We start from the raw sequence: 19,203 nt of genomic DNA, 5'->3' as shown, positions 1-19,203 counted from the left end.
ACGTTGCAACTACATGTCAACTAACTCTCAGAGTATTAGGACTGTTAGGTTAGGGTTGGTAGAATAAGTTGACATGTAGTTGCAAAGTTACTTATAGTCAGTAGATTGTCTGTTGGTGGAGCATCAAAATAAAATTAGCAGATATTAACAGTCTACTAATACTCTAAAAAGATGTAGTTACACAGTTACTTATAGTCAACAGAATGTCTAAAGGGACCATCAAAATAAAGTATTACAGATTGGATTTACATGTAAACAAATGTCCCACCGAAGAATCATCTTCCCAAAAACAGCAGGTAGTTTTTCTACGAGCTCATGCCATAAACATTATTAATTTCCTCTGGCAGCTGTTTAGATTTGATCCCTGCCACAATAACAGGTGGTTCGTCACAAAACGGCAGTAATCGATTCGCAAAGATTTACTCGGTTGATTGCGACAAATGCTATGCATGTGGCGTTCTGCACAAGCATCAGAATCCATTAACAACTTTCCAACAGCTTTGTTGTGTACAGTATAATTGCAGAGACAATTTGGAAGGCGTCCAGACCACCAAGGCAAGCAACAAGAGAGGCTAGAGACCCTCTAATGAGGTCTTGGTGCAGAGGAGATCATCAGGCGGTTCCCACAAACTGCATGTTTTCCGGGGTTTGGTACAGCCTGCTTAGACGAAGATGAGACACTACATTTTTGAAGGTCGGCCAAAACGCAAGTGTGTAATATCCGTGAGACAGAGAAAGAGGAAAAGAAAGATGCAGGTCACTCAGATAACAAGGCATCGAGGCCCACTATTAAGCTGTACAACAAATTTGGCCCAGCTACAGCACATCTGATGAAAGAATGTACTTCAAAGAGAGGAAGGGGAACATTTGTTTTTGCATGGGCTTTGTTTACAGCACATTACAGAAAGGGGGAGGGGCTGAAAAAGAAGAGGTCTTGGTGATGTCATCTGTTTCAGAGGCGGAGCAAGGTGTTACATTTTAATGAAAGATTTTATTTCTTTTGAAATAACGTGTGCTGATGAATCATAGAATCATGAATCAAGCAAAGCAAAATAGAAAACAAGTACTGACTTTATGCAGGAAATGCCCTTTAAGAATATTTAAACCATAAGCGCCCAAAGGTCTCCGTCTAAAGAGGTTTTAGTTGTACCAGCCTAACCACTTTAAAGGGCAACTGTGGTAAAAGCCTTGTCCTCGTTCCTGTTACCAAATAGCTCACATTCTCTCACTCACAAAAGCCATACTGGGGGTGCGTGCCAGTGGCGTAAGTGTCTGTGGAGTGTTTGGGAGTTTTTAATACAAGAGGGATGGTCAACAACAAAGGGCACTGAAATGTCAGTTCTCAGTGTTCCTTTTTACACCATTTTGTTTTGTTTTAGACATACATTTTGTCTTTTTTGTCAACTTTTTTTCCCCCAAAGCAAGCGTATTTTCCCAGTTGTTTTCAACGGGAGCTCAGCATTTTTAAAACGTCAGCAGCGTGACGAGGCGTCGAGTGTCTATTTCACGACTGAGCTCTCTGCCTTTTTTTACCGGTCGCCGAGAGATGTAGAGTGTTCAACTTTGGGTAATCACTGTGACATCACTGTCACTTACCCAGTCGTCCAATCACAGTGGAAGAGGGGCGGGACAAATACCACACAGCGACCAATCGCCACATTCTGCTTGTACGACGATAACAAATGACAATAACAAGCACGTCTCTTCATCCAAAACTAGTGCCAGAGCAAGTACGATACATTGTGTTGACACTTTTATTTTCTGAAACAAACTGTTTGCAAAATCAAATACTAGTGCCAGTTCCGCAGATAATACGTATCATAGCAAGCAAAGCGTCTCAACCATAGACTGTAAAAAAATATGGACGTAGTGTCCGTGACGTCACCCGTAGGTTTCTGAAGAGCACTTTTGAAGCCCAAAGTGGGCGGAGCCGGCCGTCGCCATCTTGGTAGCGCGTCACTCCCTGACATCCGAAAATTGGCAAAGAGGTGGGATTAGCTGAGGTGACGTGATTGCTAACAGACAGCAGACAAACGGCTAGTAGTGCAATCCACCTGTCACTCAAGTGGCCACACCCTTAATTATGCAGAACTTTAACGCTAAATATAATATAAATGGATAAGTTATTAAACATCACAGTTGTCATGAAGGGCAAAATTAGCTATATAGACCAAAGCCACTTTTTGTACCAGGCTGTAAACATATTTTGTTCCGCTGTAAAGTTGGGCTTGCTAACATGGGATTGACTCTCTTTTGGAGACTGTCTCTAGTGGCCAGTCGATGAATTGCAGTTTAAGTCACTTCCGTGTTGGTTTCAAGAGAGATCGGAAGGTTGCCGTTTGGTCTCAACTGAAAAAAAAACGCCTCGCCTCCGAAGCATTAATGAAAATAATAAAATGTTGTCAACATTTCATTATATTCATTAGTTTTAGTCCATAGGCAGTTTTATCTGATGGTATGCAAAATTACAAAAACGTTCAAAAGGTAACAGATCAAACTTAAAACACATTTTCCACTAGGTAACCACTCTTTTCCAGTCTTATTTGTATTTTAAAGTAAATTAAAGTATTTTTTGCCAATTAATTATTTTAGAGCATAGCTAAGATCGACTAAATTGTTCATTATAGGAATTTTGCATGACTTTTCCATGATAAAAAAAAAAGTAAACAAATTTTTCTAGCCAATGAAATATTTTAGAGCTTTAGTTATTTTATAATGTACTTATTAATTCAATACATTTTATTATTTATATTTTTTCAGCCCTAGAAATCACACTATTTCTCTGATTTACAGGTTTTCCATGACCATCGGAACCTTGTTTCCAGCAATTCAATTGTTTTAAATGTATGACGATTATTTAAATAAAGTCTTTCTACATTGTTATTTTTCTTAAATAATAATAATAATTATTATTATTATTAGAGTTTTTCAATATCTTTTTTAATCTAAATCATTTTATTGTCATAGTTTTTTTACCTTACCAAGCAAAAAGTCTGTGAAAGTTCGATTAATCATAGATTGGTCTTTGTTTCAGATTTAAAACAGTTTGTTTCTCTAAAGACAGAAACATAAAAGCAGATGTGCAAGTATGCAAGTCAAGTTGTGCCTGTGCTCCTCAACCCTAGCTTGAAGCCTCACACGAACCAAACACGTGAGAGCAGCTGGGGAAATGTGGTGACCTGTAATGACTGTCAAACCTCTAAATGTGTTTGAATATGAGCGCACGCCATATACGAGTGCATATATTCTGAAACGCGGTAAAGGCATCATAGGGAAGTGATTACAGTAAAAACACATCAAGGAGGGCTTGAGCATGTCGAGAGCCTGGTGCAGAGCGTAAGATGAAAACGGGGATAAAAATGAGAAAATAGACAGGGAGGAAAAGGACAACTTGAGGCTATTTATTATTCCGAGAAAAAACAAACTGATGTGGGTTGCTGATTAGCCGAAAGTGAGAGCGGGGAGCAGGTTAAGATCACTGGTGTGATTTCTTCAAAGAACACATTGTGAGAGAGCGATTTAAAGACTTGAAAAGCATAGATCACACATATTGCCACTATGCCACCCTGCGGTGTTTGAGCAGAATTGCCGCCCACCACTGATCAGAATGGTGGAGATGACATTCATCGCAACACCCGTGCAACATTGGTGGTCGTTTTGCGACAGAAAACATTCCTCTGTGAAATAAAATGGTTATACGCCACAGATAACGTTGTTGATGAAAACGTTACTATGGTAAGTTGTGTTTGTGTGTGTTTTGGCTTATCTCACTTGTACTGCGCCAGTGTGGTCGGTCACCGTTCCCAGTTGGACGTATTGCACCTGAATATCGTTACCCTGGAGAGGCGATGCGTCAACCCCGCCGGCCCCATCGGTCGACGCCACAGCGATGAGCTGCGGTCCTCTTAGCACCTGGAGAAAGAAAAAAGAGAAACATTAGCACTATGGGAAACTACTAGGTAAAACTATCTTAAATGTTTATTGTCAGTTGGAACTCGGCGATCACCAGTGCTTTAGACAAAACGCACTGCTTAATGTTTCCAGCATGGCTTAATAGTTGTGGTAAGATTCATTCCTAAGTGACAATGTGACTAATTTCAGTGACTAAAGTTGTCTAACATGTGAATTGTGTGGCCGTCAAACTGGAATCAGACACCAATTTACTGCAGGCTGTTCTCTAAATTACCAACACAAATATCCGTCATATGAAGGATTGAAAACAACCAGCTGAGATACAAAAAAATAAAAAAATAATAATCACAGTCAGCAGAATAGCATTTAAATTTCATGGAGCTAATCATACTGGGTACTTTTTATCTAAAAGATGCATCAGTGTTGTTAACCAAAAACTATTCAAAACATTTTCGGTAACCGAAATGAAGTTGAAGTAAAATAAAAGTATTAGATGAGAAACTTAACAAAATATATATGCATATATATTTGAAATGTTGCCTTGCCAACTAATGGAAAAAAGTAAATAAGTACTGAAGTACTAAACTTACAAATATATATGCAATTAAAGCTGCAAGCAGCATTTATCGGGGTTCAAGCTGTTAAGGCCTTTAAGCACAAAAGCATCAAAAGTTATTAAGTTTTGTTTAGCAAGCATGTAACCACTGACATAATAGATGGAAAAGACCATTTACAGCCAATATAGGCAATGTACCATAGGAAATATATGGTTTCAAAGCTTTTTAACAGTTATAGCGCCACCTATAGTCCGATCTCCATAAAATTTGGCATGCTTGTTAATGATGTTACATTGTTACAGCCATCCAAATGCAAAAGTTTTCATTTGGGATTTATAGGCTTTTTAGTGTATTTTGCCACGCCCCTTTTCTAAATGACCCTGTTACAGCCACCCAAATGCAAAAGTTCAACTTTTTTCAATAATTATTGATCTAGAGAGTCCAGAGAATTGTCCTAGACTGGTCTGGGTCCGATCGGGCGAAAAGAAACCGTATGTAAGATTGGGACCAAAACTGGTACTGCAATCACTTTCAAATTACTGTAGAGCGGTGTATCCCCTCCCCCTCCCCCCTGACTCGAGGTTGCCAGATAGGCTGCAGGATCCAGCAGGAACGTTTGTAGCTGCAGCTGTGGTAACTAGAGCAGAGCTGGCAACCCCGATGCCGAAACACTACTGACTTCGTGATTGGTAGATAGGTGGAGGGTGGGGCATCAGGCCAAAACACAACATGACAACATCAACATCAGCTGAGGGCTGCAACTTCACTTTTTAAATGACAATATCCTGGCCGGACTACTGTTGTCAGTGATATAAGTATTTGCAATGAACATGATTTCTTAATGTCTAGTGACATATCAGGGCCATTTTATGATTAATTGAAATACATTTCTTACATACGGTTCCTTTAATTATAGAAATTCCCATGACTTTCCTAATTTATTCTTAATAACATTCTTCCTGTTTCTAACATTTTAAAACATACATATACAAATATTAAATTTAACATGTTTCAAGCATTTCTAAAAAATATATGTCTGGATTATGATGCTTTGTGGAACGTGTTGACTTACAAAACTTTTTTGGTAAAAATATCTAGTTACAGTAATAGCTACACAATACTGAAATATTTTGCAGAGTTTTTTGATTGTAAGTCATATGGGTTTGGAATAGAGTGGGTGAATTATGACAGAATTAATTTTTAGGAAAACTATCCATTTAACTAAGTAGCACTTCTAGTTAGTTATTCTCCAACACTGCTGCTAGGATAAAACATTTTCCTCAAAACATTACTTTCTTGGAAGTGGAAGGTCTCAAATGATATTCTGGTTTTTATAGGGAAATGAAATGAAGTATGCTGCAATCTATTATGCAAATGAATCATTGTGGTTTCCTTTCTAAAGCTATTACCAATTTGTTCCTTTCAGTCCTTGATGATTGTTCTTTTCTAACTTAATTTAGCATATCCATCACCTCACTGTTTAAACTAAATTAAAATTCTCACAGTTTACATTTTAATCTGCTAATGATTCCGCTTATTCTATAGTTTATGCAACTGCCTGCCAGTAAACCACAATAATGTGCACCTGTTTTTACGCTTTTCTTTTCACATTGTAGGAAGTTCAAAGGTCCAAACTTGCATACAGTTTGCAAACAGCATGTCACATGAGTGGGAAGTCCAGTACTAAGTATTTACAACAGGCCAACAACATCCGGCTAACGTGCTACATCTGCTGAGATTCTGAAGTGATTGGTCTGCCGCTTACAGAACATGTCGGAAATAAAATGGCAATTACCATTACTGAATTTTAGCATTTAACAGAGATACGAACAGTAACGATGATTTCGGTTTTACCGTATCAATACCAGTGCGAGTCTTCATCCTTTGTCGTCAGTTTTACTGTATCAATACCAGTGCGAGTCTTCATCCTTTGTTGTCAGTTTTACCGTACGAGTCTTCATCCTTTGTCGTCAGTTTTACTGTATCAATACCAGTGCGAGTCTTCATCCTTTGTTGTCAGTTTTACCGTACGAGTCTTCATCCTTTGTCATCAGTTTTACCGTATCAATACCAGTGCGAGTCTTCATCCTTTGCTGTCAGTTTTACTGTATCAATACCAGTGCGAGTCTTCATCCTTTGTTGTCAGTTTTACTGTATTAATACCAGTGCGAGTCTTCATCCTTTGCTGTCAGTTTTACTGTATCAATACCAGTGCGAGTCTTCATCCTTTGTTGTCAGTTTTACCGTACGAGTCTTCATCCTTTGTCATCAGTTTTACCGTATCAATACCAGTGCGAGTCTTCATCCTTTGTTGTCAGTTTTACCGTATCAATACCAGTGCGATTCTTCATCCTTTGTCATCAGTTTTACCGTATTAATACCAGTGCGAGTCTTCATCCTTTGTCATCAGTTTTACCGTATTAATACCAGTGCGAGTCTTCATCCTTTGTCATCAGTTTTACCGTATCAATACCAGTGCGAGTCTTCATCCTTTGTCATCAGTTTTACCGTATCAATACCAGCGCGAGTCTTCATCCTTTGTTGTCAGTTTTACCGTATCAATACCAGTGCGAGTCTTCATCCTTTGTCATCAGTTTTACCGTATTAATACCAGTGCGAGTCTTCATCCTTTGTCATCAGTTTTACCGTATCAATACCAGTGCGATTCTTCATCCTTTGTTGTCAGTTTTACCGTATCAATACCAGTGCGAGTCTTCATCCTTTGCTGTCAGTTTTACTGTATCAATACCAGTGCGAGTCTTCATCCTTTGCTGTCAGTTTTACCGTGTCAATACCAGTGCGAGTCTTCATCCTTTGCTGTCAGTTTTACCGTATCAATACCAGTGCGAGTCTTCATCCTTTGCTGTCAGTTTTACTGTATCAATACCAGTGCGAGTCTTCATCCTTTGCTGTCAGTTTTACCGTATCAATACCAGTGCGAGTCTTCATCCTTTGCTGTCAGTTTTACCGTGTCAATACCAGTGCGAGTCTTCATCCTTTGCTGTCAGTTTTACTGTATCAATACCAGTGCGAGTCTTCATCCTTTGCTGTCAGTTTTACCGTATCAATACCAGTGCGAGTCTTCATCCTTTGTCATCAGTTTTACCGTATTAATACCAGCGCGAGTCTTCATCCTTTGTTGTCAGTTTTACCGTATTAATACCAGCGCGAGTCTTCATCCTTTGTTGTCAGTTTTACCGTATCAATACCAGTGCGATTCTTCATCCTTTGTCATCAGTTTTACCGTATTAATACCAGTGCGAGTCTTCATCCTTTGTCATCAGTTTTACCGTATTAATACCAGTGCGAGTCTTCATCCTTTGTCATCAGTTTTACCGTATCAATACCAGTGCGATTCTTCATCCTTTGTTGTCAGTTTTACTGTATCAATACCAGTGCGAGTCTTCATCCTTTGCTGTCAGTTTTACCGTATCAATACCAGTGCGAGTCTTCATCCTTTGCTGTCAGTTTTACCGTATCAATACCAGTGCGAGTCTTCATCCTTTGCTGTCAGTTTTACTGTATCAATACCAGTGCGAGTCTTCATCCTTTGCTGTCAGTTTTACCGTATCAATACCAGTGCGAGTCTTCATCCTTAGCTGTCAGTTTTACTGTATCAATACCAGTGCGAGTCTTCATCCTTTGCTGTCAGTTTTACCGTATCAATACCAGTGCGAGTCCTCATCCTTTGCTGTCAGTTTTACCGTATCAATACCAGTGCGAGTCTTCATCCTTTGCTGTCAGTTTTACCGTGTCAATACCAGTGCGAGTCTTCATCCTTTGCTGTCAGTTTTACCGTGTCAATACCAGTGCGAGTCTTCATCCTTTGCTGTCAGTTTTACCGTATCAATACCAGTGATTCACAGCATAGAAAACAGCATCTTCCCCACAACACAGACAAACTCTTCAGGTCTCAGCTACAACTACAATGTCTGATGGTGGGTCAAAGTAGACGTTGTTCGTGACAGCGAATACCAATGAAGACCATATCTGGCATTATGCAAATTTGTAACAAACATTTGTAGATAAGTTACGGAAGTGAGACTGGAATCGCTGAAAACTTGTTTCGGCAGTTCAGAATCGATTTCTTCTTTTGGGAGACAATACCTTTATTTGTCGTTCACCTCGATCTTTAAAACTTTGCAGACCTTTCTTAAAGCATAAGATGGGCACTTTAAGAAGACTAGAAGTACGTTTTTGTTTTTATCTAATTCAACGCACCATAATAGTACAGCAATTCGGACATAATCCAAGGGAGGACATTTTCTTAATCAGGCTAATCAAATAAAAGGATTGTCAGCATGTATTTTGTTTCTTTGCAAGTCTTTAAACAATTGTCTACTTGCTGCTGCAGGGTTAAAAAGTGCAAAACTATGTAACTACACTGTAAAACTGACAGCTTGAATGCTTTTGCTTGATTGCCAAGTCTGAAGACACATTTAAGCGCTCATCATAACAGTCCGGTGGAAGGCCCAGTCTCCAGCTGTGCTCTCACAAACACATCTCCATCCGGTGCCAAGGTCCTACTCATCGCAAAACAAGCACATGCAAGCAAAAACACTTGCATGATCGTACATTGTGTTTGACTGCCCCAAAGCAAGCTCGCACACATCATTGATTATACATCATCTGACCACTAAATGTGCTTTGATGTGGTCACCATGGTTTTGGATCCTCTGACTTCTTTTCAATTACTGGTGCTAGTCTTCAACCTGAACTGTGAGTCAGTAATTTCTTCATTGCAGCAGTTGACCGTTTCCACATGCACAACGTTCATTCAAAAACAGCCATCCGGGATAGATGGCACGTTAAATGAAACGTGAACTCCAGACTAAACACTAATCGTTAATCAGTACAGTTCTTCTGCGACTCCACGCGGTGACACCTCTACGGTTCATCTTGTCGACATCAGCGCCAGTGTGGGCATAAACAATCAAATCTGAGTCTCCCCAAGTGGGAACAGAACTGTCATGCACTCCCAATTAGGAGAAAGAAAATCTGCTTCACTGCACAAAAATCCCACAATAACCCCGATTTCAGATCCAGTTCGTCTCTGCCCCCTACCCCAGTTTCAAGTGCAGACGTTGACTTTGAAGTCATGAGTCAGTGGCATGCTTTAAGTTCATAGAAAACCCATGCGGTGCCCACCCTGTCTCCAATGGCAATTTTGCCACAATGACTCCTTTTTTGATGCTGCCAGTCAAATCATGTGGAAATAATCAAGAGCGTACGATGTTGGGTTGGTTCAAACAGGATAACATATAATTCAAAAATACATTAAAAATGCATTTCATACATAAATTGACTTGAATACAACTCTTCTATCTTGAGCATGTTTTTAATTTCTAAATTAAAATTAATTTTGATATTTTAGGTGAAAAAGTGAAGAAAATCAGGGTGATACAACTTGTCATAATAAAGAAAAAGCCTCATTAAAATAATGAAATTCTTGAGAAGAATAAGTAGTTTGTTATTATTATTTCTTTGGAGAAAAAAAAAACTGTTTCACTACTTATTAACATTTGGAAAAAAAATTATGTGTCTGCAAAATCACAATCAAGTAGTATGGGCAAAATATAAACATAAAAAAAAAAAATTTGTTTCTGGAAATACCAGGTTAGTCCAGGTTGTAAATGTGGTACGGCTTCCAAAAATCGTAATGGTATTTGTAAATTAATTTATGCTGTTTTAAAAAAAAACTATATACTTTTTAGCTTGAAAATACATTTGAAAATGTTCTGGGATATAATGATGTGTACACTCACATGTATTCAAGATGTAAGGAAAATATGTCGTTACTTTTCCCTTGATTCAGTTCATTTTTAGAGTCATTAAATATTTTTGAAAATGGTATAAAAGTGTTTCAAAACCATATTAAACCAACACGAAAACAAAAAGTTAATTTATAAGAAATTAGACTCATTTTTCTTTCCTTTTTGCATGTGTTTTGAGGATTTTTCCTTTTCTTTATCGTGGATATTCTTGTATGTCATTAACCCATATACTCTGGTAAACAAAGAATAGCATGAGAACAACGGAAGGATGGCCCAGCAGGTCTTAAACACAAACACATGCACAAGTACAGAGATATGCACATAAAGTTATTGGAAACAAGAGTAATTCACAGCTGAGGGACATCTTTTAAAACTTCCCCTTTTTCATTCCATCACTTATCTGAACCAGAAAACTGCAAAGACACACACAGGAGGCACCAACTTGGATACTTTCTCATGCAGACAATCATAAAACCATCAAAATAAAGTTCACCGCTCACTGAGAATTCATATGCCATTTTGAAACCATCCGTCAGGCCTCATAAAATAAGAAAATGCACTTTTTCCACATAAAAAAATGCGTTTTGGGGATTTATCCATTGAATGATACTTGTCAAAGCAAACACGACTACAACAGCAGAAATTTTAAAACTGCAAGTGAGGATTGTTTGTATGCTCAGCTGTGCGACTTAACACAATGAGAATTTTATGATGCTGGGAGAACGTCTGCAATCGCGTAGCAATGAAAGCTCGTTCTCATCGGTTGACTTCCGGCCTCACAACTGTTCTCAAGACGACTCTCCACTCCACCGCTGATCGGGAGAGCATGAGGACGTGGTTCCAACACAATCAAATAAAGTAAAGCTAATTCAAAGCACACATCACATTGGAGACGCACACTTTGGCTCTTGAAGTCATCCAACAGTTACTACAGGTCTTGCAGAATTGTTTATGAGGCTTATGTGTCACTAATCTTGGCCTCAAAAAGGTAAAATCCAAAGCAAAAAAACAGTCATGATGTCACAACGTGTATTCCGAGTTAAACCGGTGTGTTCGCATGAGGTCTGCTGACTTTGACAGAAATGAAAGGGCTCGTTTGAGACATTAGTAATCAGTGTTCTGTTTGTCATTAGTGAGTAAATCAAACTCTCTGAGGAAACAGCTGGAAATAACCAAGCCAGTTCAGGGCTCGACATTAAGCCTTGATATGTGCTTGTAAATCGGTCATTGGCTTGTCCGAGTAAGTAAATCGGTCATTGGCTTGTCCGAGTAAGTAAATCGGTCATTGGCTTGTCCAGAAATAAATATTTCCTTTTTTTGTGTGTAAATGCATGTTATTTATTCAGAAGCAATATTCTCATCAGTGGTCTATCAGCTCTTACTTACTTAAATCAGCTTATTTGTGATATTTCTCCCCTTAAAGTGATTTCCAGGGCATTTTTTTCTGATTAATTATTAATGAATGTGTCATCTTTCATGAGAAATTCTTAAATTTGTTCAATAAATTCAATTAGAATAATAAGACACTATAAGGCTGTTACAAATCAACTGAAATCCATCTTTCCACAGCAGAAGCAACACTGAAACTGCATCTGAAGTGGCATTTAGATGTATTTACACAGACTGTTTAATACAGCTGAGAGATGGCATGAATGTATTTAAACTGAAAAATTACAACTGCATAAATAATGTTATGAGATTAATCTTTTACATAATTCTTAAATAAACAAATATGAAATTGTGGCAAATATACAATGATACTTCTAAATAGGAAACTAAACTGCCAGTAGGTTTAGTTATTGAGTCATTCACTCATCCGATTCGTTCAAACGGCTGAGTCATTCAAGAATGAAGTCTTTATGAATGGGTCATTGAATCATTGACTCACCCGATTCGTTCAAAAGCACTAAATCACTTAGTAACTAAACACCACTGTGTGTTGCTCGGAGATGGCAGCTGTTCTGCTACGGCTTTGTTTGGAATCATTTTTGTTGGCTAAATACAGTCAGTATTTAGTCAGTTGTGTTAGTCACTAATTGTGTAAGTCAGTATTGTATCCACGTAATATGAACTATGTTGTTTATTGAACAGCTGTGTAAAATTGAAGTCACATTTGCAAATGTGCTGGTATAAATCCACTTGTCTCGGACAAGAGTTAATGTTGAGCACCGCATTTGTTTGCCTTCTTGTTAATGACTGGATTAAATTCACTTTAAAAGGTATTTGAAACTGAAATAGATAATGCCCTTTTCTCGAGGGTCTTCATGAGCTAACCTACCCTTGTGTCCAGCCTTGTTTCTTTCGAAATCAGCCAAACTTCAAATCTGCTATCTCTATACAGGCGAGCTGCCAAACAAAGGGTTTAAAAATTGGCAGAGCGAGTCAGGATCTGCTGTCAGCTTGGGTTGTTGGGACTAAAAGCTAACAGGAAAAAAAGGACCCAGAATAAATCTTTCTCTAATGTAGTAATGCTTTCAGCAGCAGAGTAGGACAGCAAACACATTGAGGAACTGGAGCAAAGACAACGAGGAACAAAACAACAGCAGCTTAATGCAAAAAACATTTAGTTTGGGACCTCTTCGATACATAACAACCAACTGTGCAAACATGCCATTGCTTCCCAAGCTCCATTTTTCTTTATTGGCTTTCCAGTGTCGTCTTCTGTGCATACGAATCTTAACTAGCTATAAATGATGAATTCATTCAAAATCATGAATTCCCCTGAAAAGAGTATGAAATTGGTTAAGCTGTAACATCAAGCTTGATGAAAACTGGATGCTTCTTTACGACTGGATATGCAGGTCGCAAACAATTTTGGATGAAGAAATTAGAAATACACTTTTTGCACAGTTCAATAAGCTGTGTTATGAAAGAGGTGAGCTTCCCAGCAACATGTACAGTTCCCTCATACCCTCAAGAGTTGACGAGAAAAAAAGTCTCTCTGGAAAGGTAAACACTTCCGCCCTATTTCTACATGATTCCAACAACTTGCATCTGGAGCGGGCCAGACCTAAGCCAGGACAGATGTGACGGCCTAACTGTTCTGAGAGAGAGAGAGAGAGAGAGACAGACAGAAAGAAAGATGACCGACAGGACGTTGGACAAACTGAGAGAACTCCTAAAACCATCTGAGAGTCCTACATCACTTCTGCTGCATATGCTGCAAAACCTCCCACAGACCGACAAATGAACTTAATAATAAAAAAAAAACATTTGTACATTAAAGATAGGTCTAAATTTGTATCCCAAATTTGTTTGTTTTACCCCAACAATGAACACTATCTAATGAGGACATCTGCAGTCATCTGAGCTTAAATACTAATTCCTGTTACATGAGTACGTATTTGCTACATTATTAAAAAGTCTCCACACAAACAAGACAGTCTTAGAAGATACCGCATTTGGCTTGTATGGATGGTGCCATAACTAATGTTTCTTAAACATCAAATTGTCTTTTTATTTCATAAATTAAAAAATTCAAATTTGGAGGGCTGCCATCATCAACCGTATCGTATCCACACAAATTTACCATAGCCTTGAGCCTGGAAGCAGATATAATTTCTAATGGATATGCAGTTCCAAATAATTAAACACTGCATTACATCACTAATGTTGAAACAGTGCAGGGTTTAGCTTAGTCATCACCAAATTAGTTTGAAAGGAAACTCAAAAGGAAAGATTTTTGGAATGAAACTCAGGGCAAGGAAAGCTTGGGGCAGGAAGAAGATTCAAGGGCAGGAACAAAGTTCAGGAGGAAGATTAGGAAGTTTGAAAGGAAAGTAATAATGTTTGGAAGGAGGCTCAAAAAGAAGGATGCTTGGAAGGAAGCTAAGGGGGCAAAAAAGAAGCTCAGAGGGAAGGAAGCTTCATGGCCAAGAAGGGAGATCAGCTTAGAAGGTAAAAAGGAAAGAAGCTTGGAGGGCGGAAAGGAAGATTAGGAAGTTTGAAAGGAAAGTAATAATGTTTGGAAGGAGGCTCAAAAAGAGGGATGCTTGGAAGGAAGCTAAGGGGGCAAAAAAGAAGCTCAGAGGGAAGGAAGCTTCATGGCCAAGAAGGGAGATCAGCTTAGAAGGTAAAAAGGAAAGAAGCTTGGAGGGCGGAAAGGAAGATTATGAAGTTTGGGAACAGGAAGGAAGGATGCTCTGAAGGAAACTCAAGAGGCAGAAAAGCAGCATGGAGGGAAGGAAGCTTTGAAGAAAGGAAGACAAGGAAGTTTGGGAGGAAGCTCAAAATGACGGATGCTCGGAAGAAATCTCAGGCAGCAGAAAAGTAACTCAGAGGGAGGGCAGAAAGGAAGATCAGTAGAAAGGTGAGGAAGCTTAGAAGGAAGGAAGGTCAGGGAGCTTGGAAGATAGCTTAAAATGGAGGTAAGGAAATTTGGAAGGAAGAAGTAAAGCTAGGAAGAAACAAGACTTGGAAGAAACAAAGGATGCTCAGATAGAAGCTTGAAGGAAAGCTCGGAAAGAAGGTATTGTTTTACAGTTTCTCTCCTGTAACTAACGGTTCGAATCAGAGATTCAAAATGAGCCTCGTTGTATAACATTGTACAAGTATGACTTCCATGGCCGGATTGGTTGACAACCAACTTAAGCTGCAATTTTAGTAAGCTTCAAATCCTAATGCTCACTAAATCAGTAACATCAACCTTAAATATGACCCCTGTGGCAGATTGAGATACCACTCCTCTTGCCAAAGCAATCTTTTACAGTGTATCCAAAGCAAGGGATTAAACAGACCCTGCACAATTCATACGACAGACACACATCTATAAGATTCCTGATTCAAAGAGCAGACGGAATCACATAAATAACAATTTTACAACAAATTTAACAACATGCAGATAAGCCGAGCAGCAAAGCTTGTTCTTGGGAACAAAGAAATAAAGCTTGCTTTAGTGTTGGTGTCAAAGTGTCACGTCTTTTTTTGTGTGTGTGTGTCGTCTTCATTATGTTTCTAATTATACTGCAGAATTGACAGGCTATGGTGAATCACTCCATGTGTTGTATAGACTTGTGAATTATCTGACCTTGGAACAACCTCTGTGAGGAGACGCACAGTCCAGTCCCACCTCCAAAACTTCTGTTTTTCCTCAACGTTTTCAATGTTTCCAATGAAAAGCATCTCAGAGCAACATAAATTCTGATGACTTGATGATTTTATTGTCTCTTGTTCATCAGACGTTTTTCATTGCATCCAACTAGCAGTAAAACAAAAGGTGAAATGCTCACAAAGATGATTCCTTGTGTCACAAGCGTTAATGAGGAAAGTCAAGCAATGTGACTTGTGTACATTCCAGTGTCCACCGACAACAAATCTTGCATCGGCTCCATGAGAACTTCTCTCCATTGGATTACCAAGGGATTTTCTTGTGAATATTTGCGAGAAGACCTTTGTATCCCTGCCATGACCACATTAGCTTCCAGAACTCGCTAAAAGCCTTGGACCATTTTATTTAACATATTTTGTTTTATATCTTGGGGGAAAACATTGTTCCAATGGAGGTAAAAAGGGTAAATTCATTTAGGAGTCTGAATTGGGACTAAAGCCCCAAGGTTGTGACAACAACCTTGAATCCTGGAGAATTTAGATCCTACAGCAGGTACTTAATGGATGTGAGCTCTGCACACATCTGGTTTCAATACTGAGATAGAGGAAACTTGAAGTTCTGGATTGCAAATGGGCATAATTGCATACATACCAATATAAATATACACACATTTACAGAGGGAAAAAGTTACATCAATTGAACACACAGATGCAGCTTGTGAATGATATTTAAACTCCTGAGCTCATTTTTGTCTTGTCCAAATTCAATAAAACAACAAATCCAAAAAAGCAGATTAGAAACAGATCACAGTAGTCTTTCCTTACTCTTTTTACATTTGTTTGAATTTGCAGACTTAAAGAATAAGTCTTTACTGGGTCTGTTTCTGGTGCAGTCTGAACTTGCAGTGCACTCTTTCAGATGTGCAAATAGTGCTAAAAGTCTACAGGTAAATGAAGCAGGTTTCTTTCAAAACATTGCTCTGTTTGCTTGAGAGGCCCGACATGTCAACGACTCTTTCAGGCCTGACTTGCATTTGGTGCTACATTTTTATCAGCTAGCAGGGACACAAAATTGCTTCAAGGTACCAAGATACACATTTCCAAATCTAATTTGGAGTCAAAATCTTAAACTATGTGTAGCTATGCCTAAACTATGCGATTTAATTGCTATTTATGTGCATTTTATGTTTAAATTTTTTTAATTTTAGTGAAAAAAAGCATTTTTAATCATTTATTCAGAGGCCATAAAAATACAAAAGTGCTCGGTGCATACCAAAAAAAAAGTGCACAGTGCAAAAACGAAACATTTATTGTATAAAACTGTTAAAATTATCAATGCATTTAACTTGGATGAGGACAAATTCCAAGTTTGGGTTGCCATACTTGGCCTTCACATCACTTTTGATGCGCTCACATTTGATCATTTTTTGGTTGCTCACTTGGTTGCTCACTTTACATGTCAGTCAGACAGACATGTTCCTCTCCAAATGAAGGGTTTCTGGTTGCAAATAGCCTCTGTGAGACTATAGACTCACAAGCTACTGAGATACAACCACACTGCTACAGCGCTTCTCTATTGTGCTAGGGGCTTCACAATCTGAACATCTAGTAATGCACCAAAAGGAGCTAAATCTCTCCCTTCCTTCTTCTAAACTGGTCAAGGTAGTGTCTTGCAGCACCGTACAGAACCCCAACTATGTGCACAACTGTGCACCATCTCCCTGTGGAAGCAGAAGTAAATAAAGAACTCTTGTTGACAGAAAACACAAGGACCGAGAAGTTTCAGTAATAAACATCTGCAATGTCTGGTCTGAAGAATTTGCGAGCACAATGGTGAACTAACCAATTGTACCAAGTAAAAACAAAATCTCCTTCTTCTCACCCTCTTTTCGCTCTCTTCCCTTAGCTTTCGATCTGTGCCTCTATTAGATGTGGGGGTCAGATCAGAGGGCAGGAGAGGGGGCATCAGATAAGAGCATCCTAAGAGGTCGCTGACTGATTTAGCACACCGTTAACACTCCTTCACTTTCTCTCATAAAGACTTTCATGTGCCGAATGACTGTGTGTGTTTGTTTTAGATAGTGGAAGGAGGCTAAATGATAAGGCATGCTGTTATAGACCGACAGCCTGTAAATCACGGGCTCTTCCCCTTTACGGCAAAGAGAACATGGCGGGCAGATGGGGATGTAAAAACTTGAATACAATTCAGAAACTCTTCTTAACCAGGCGAATCCCTTAGTAAGTAAGGAACTTCACACTGCTCTTTTTACGAGAAGGTCAGTACAGACTGTCTTTAAAGCTCAAAATAGAAGAAAAAAAAAACACCATGAAAGTTTCCAAGTTTCTATGTGACAAAACAGTAAATATTCTCTAATATTTACTGTTAGACGTGTTGCATCAGGTTTGATGTCAATGAAAAAGAATGGAGAAAAAATCTACAAAAGAAAATCATACGGATTTGGAAAGACATCAGGCTGTATAAACAATGTCAGAATTTTCCTTTTTGGGTGAACAATTCCAAGACATTCTGAAATAATGCCAAAAAATATTAATTACCTCGCCAAAAAGGGATCCATATGCACAACAGACATTGTCCTGTATGCTTGTCCTGATTCAAATCCTTCTTCTGAACTGTGACCCGAATCCAAATTGGAGTCATGGTACACCATTATGATTACTATACATCAAACCCTAGTCCATGAAACCATCTTAATTAGGCTGTGTGGCAACGTATCTCTCACGGAGGAGCTTCGGAAGCATAAAAGGAGGGCGCAATGACAGTGAAGGAGGAGAAAGGACCAGGCCTGTCTTAGGGTTAATGACATTTTCTTTCGCTCTTTTTTTTCCTCTTCCTTTTAGTTCAGACACAGATAGACATTGTCTTATCCATATTAGTAAGTATGTTGTCCACATGACTTTGTCTATGTGCAAACTTTGGCACTGGGGACTGAATGCCCCCTTATATCTATGGTCATCCGGGCTCCTTTTACACTATGGGCGATATGCCAGGAATAATTTAAAGAAAGGAAAACAAGGCAAACATTTTCTCATTGCTACTATACAGATGAAAACTATCATCATAATGAGGTATGTTATGGGTGCATGAGTGTGTGTAAAAAGATAGAGCTGAGAAACAGGCTAGAAAAAACTGTGCTGATAAAACAGCAACTAGATCACAATTTCATTTTCTGAAGAAAAAGTGTGCAGCTTTTACAGACTATGTTCATCCACGATGCTAAATGTTGTTATATGGTTGCTAAGATTGGGGTTATTATAGTTAACTAAAACTAAAACCATAAAAATATTGTCGTTACTTGAAATAAAATAAATGTTCACTGAAATAAAACAAAAAAATACTATTGAAATTTACTAAAATAACTAAACCTGAAATAAAAATGCAAAAAACTATACAGACATAAAAGAAATATAATAACAATGACAAAAAAAACAACAGAATTACTAAAAGGAAAAAGGAAAATGGAAAAACATGAAAAAATGATTCGAAATGGACTCATGGACGCACCAGTCTCTCAATACAAGGTGGTGTCACATGTTAGTAAGGAAGATAACGAACCATCTTCCGAGTGTAATTCCCACTCATTTGCAGGGTCCGCTTGACACACACACATTTGATTTGGCTTCCTGACACAACTAAGAGTGCTGGAACTGGAACACACTCACACTCACACACACCAATTTGGCATTTCCAATCCACCTAACCTGCATGTCTTTGGACTGTGGGGGGAAACCGGAGGAAACCTACGCTGACATGGGGAGAACATGCAAACTCTACACAGAAAGGACTGGCTCAAACCGGGGACCTTCTTGCTATGAGGCGACAGTGTTACCCATTGAGCCACTGCCACCCCAAGGAAGATAACAAACATGGATCCAAAATTTTGAAGCTGAGTTTG

General features: G+C 38.7%; 1 protein-coding gene across 2 annotated transcripts in view; it reads right to left on the bottom strand.

Annotated features, from left to right (window-relative positions):
- banp (BTG3 associated nuclear protein) overlaps window positions 1-19,203 on the bottom strand; it is a 51,513-nt gene that overhangs the window by 5,874 nt on the left and 26,436 nt on the right. For both annotated transcript variants that reach the window (XM_084397602.1, XM_084397603.1), the window contains exon 12: window positions 3,772-3,912. In XM_084397602.1, the coding sequence (XP_084253728.1) occupies window positions 3,772-3,912 (141 nt within the window). The remainder of the gene's footprint in view (window positions 1-3,771; window positions 3,913-19,203) is intronic.

Source organism: Rutilus rutilus (genome assembly GCF_951802725.1).
Source record: "Rutilus rutilus genome assembly, chromosome: 23".
Lineage (NCBI taxonomy): Eukaryota > Metazoa > Chordata > Actinopteri > Cypriniformes > Leuciscidae > Rutilus > Rutilus rutilus.
This window is presented reverse-complemented; position numbering and strand designations above follow the sequence as displayed.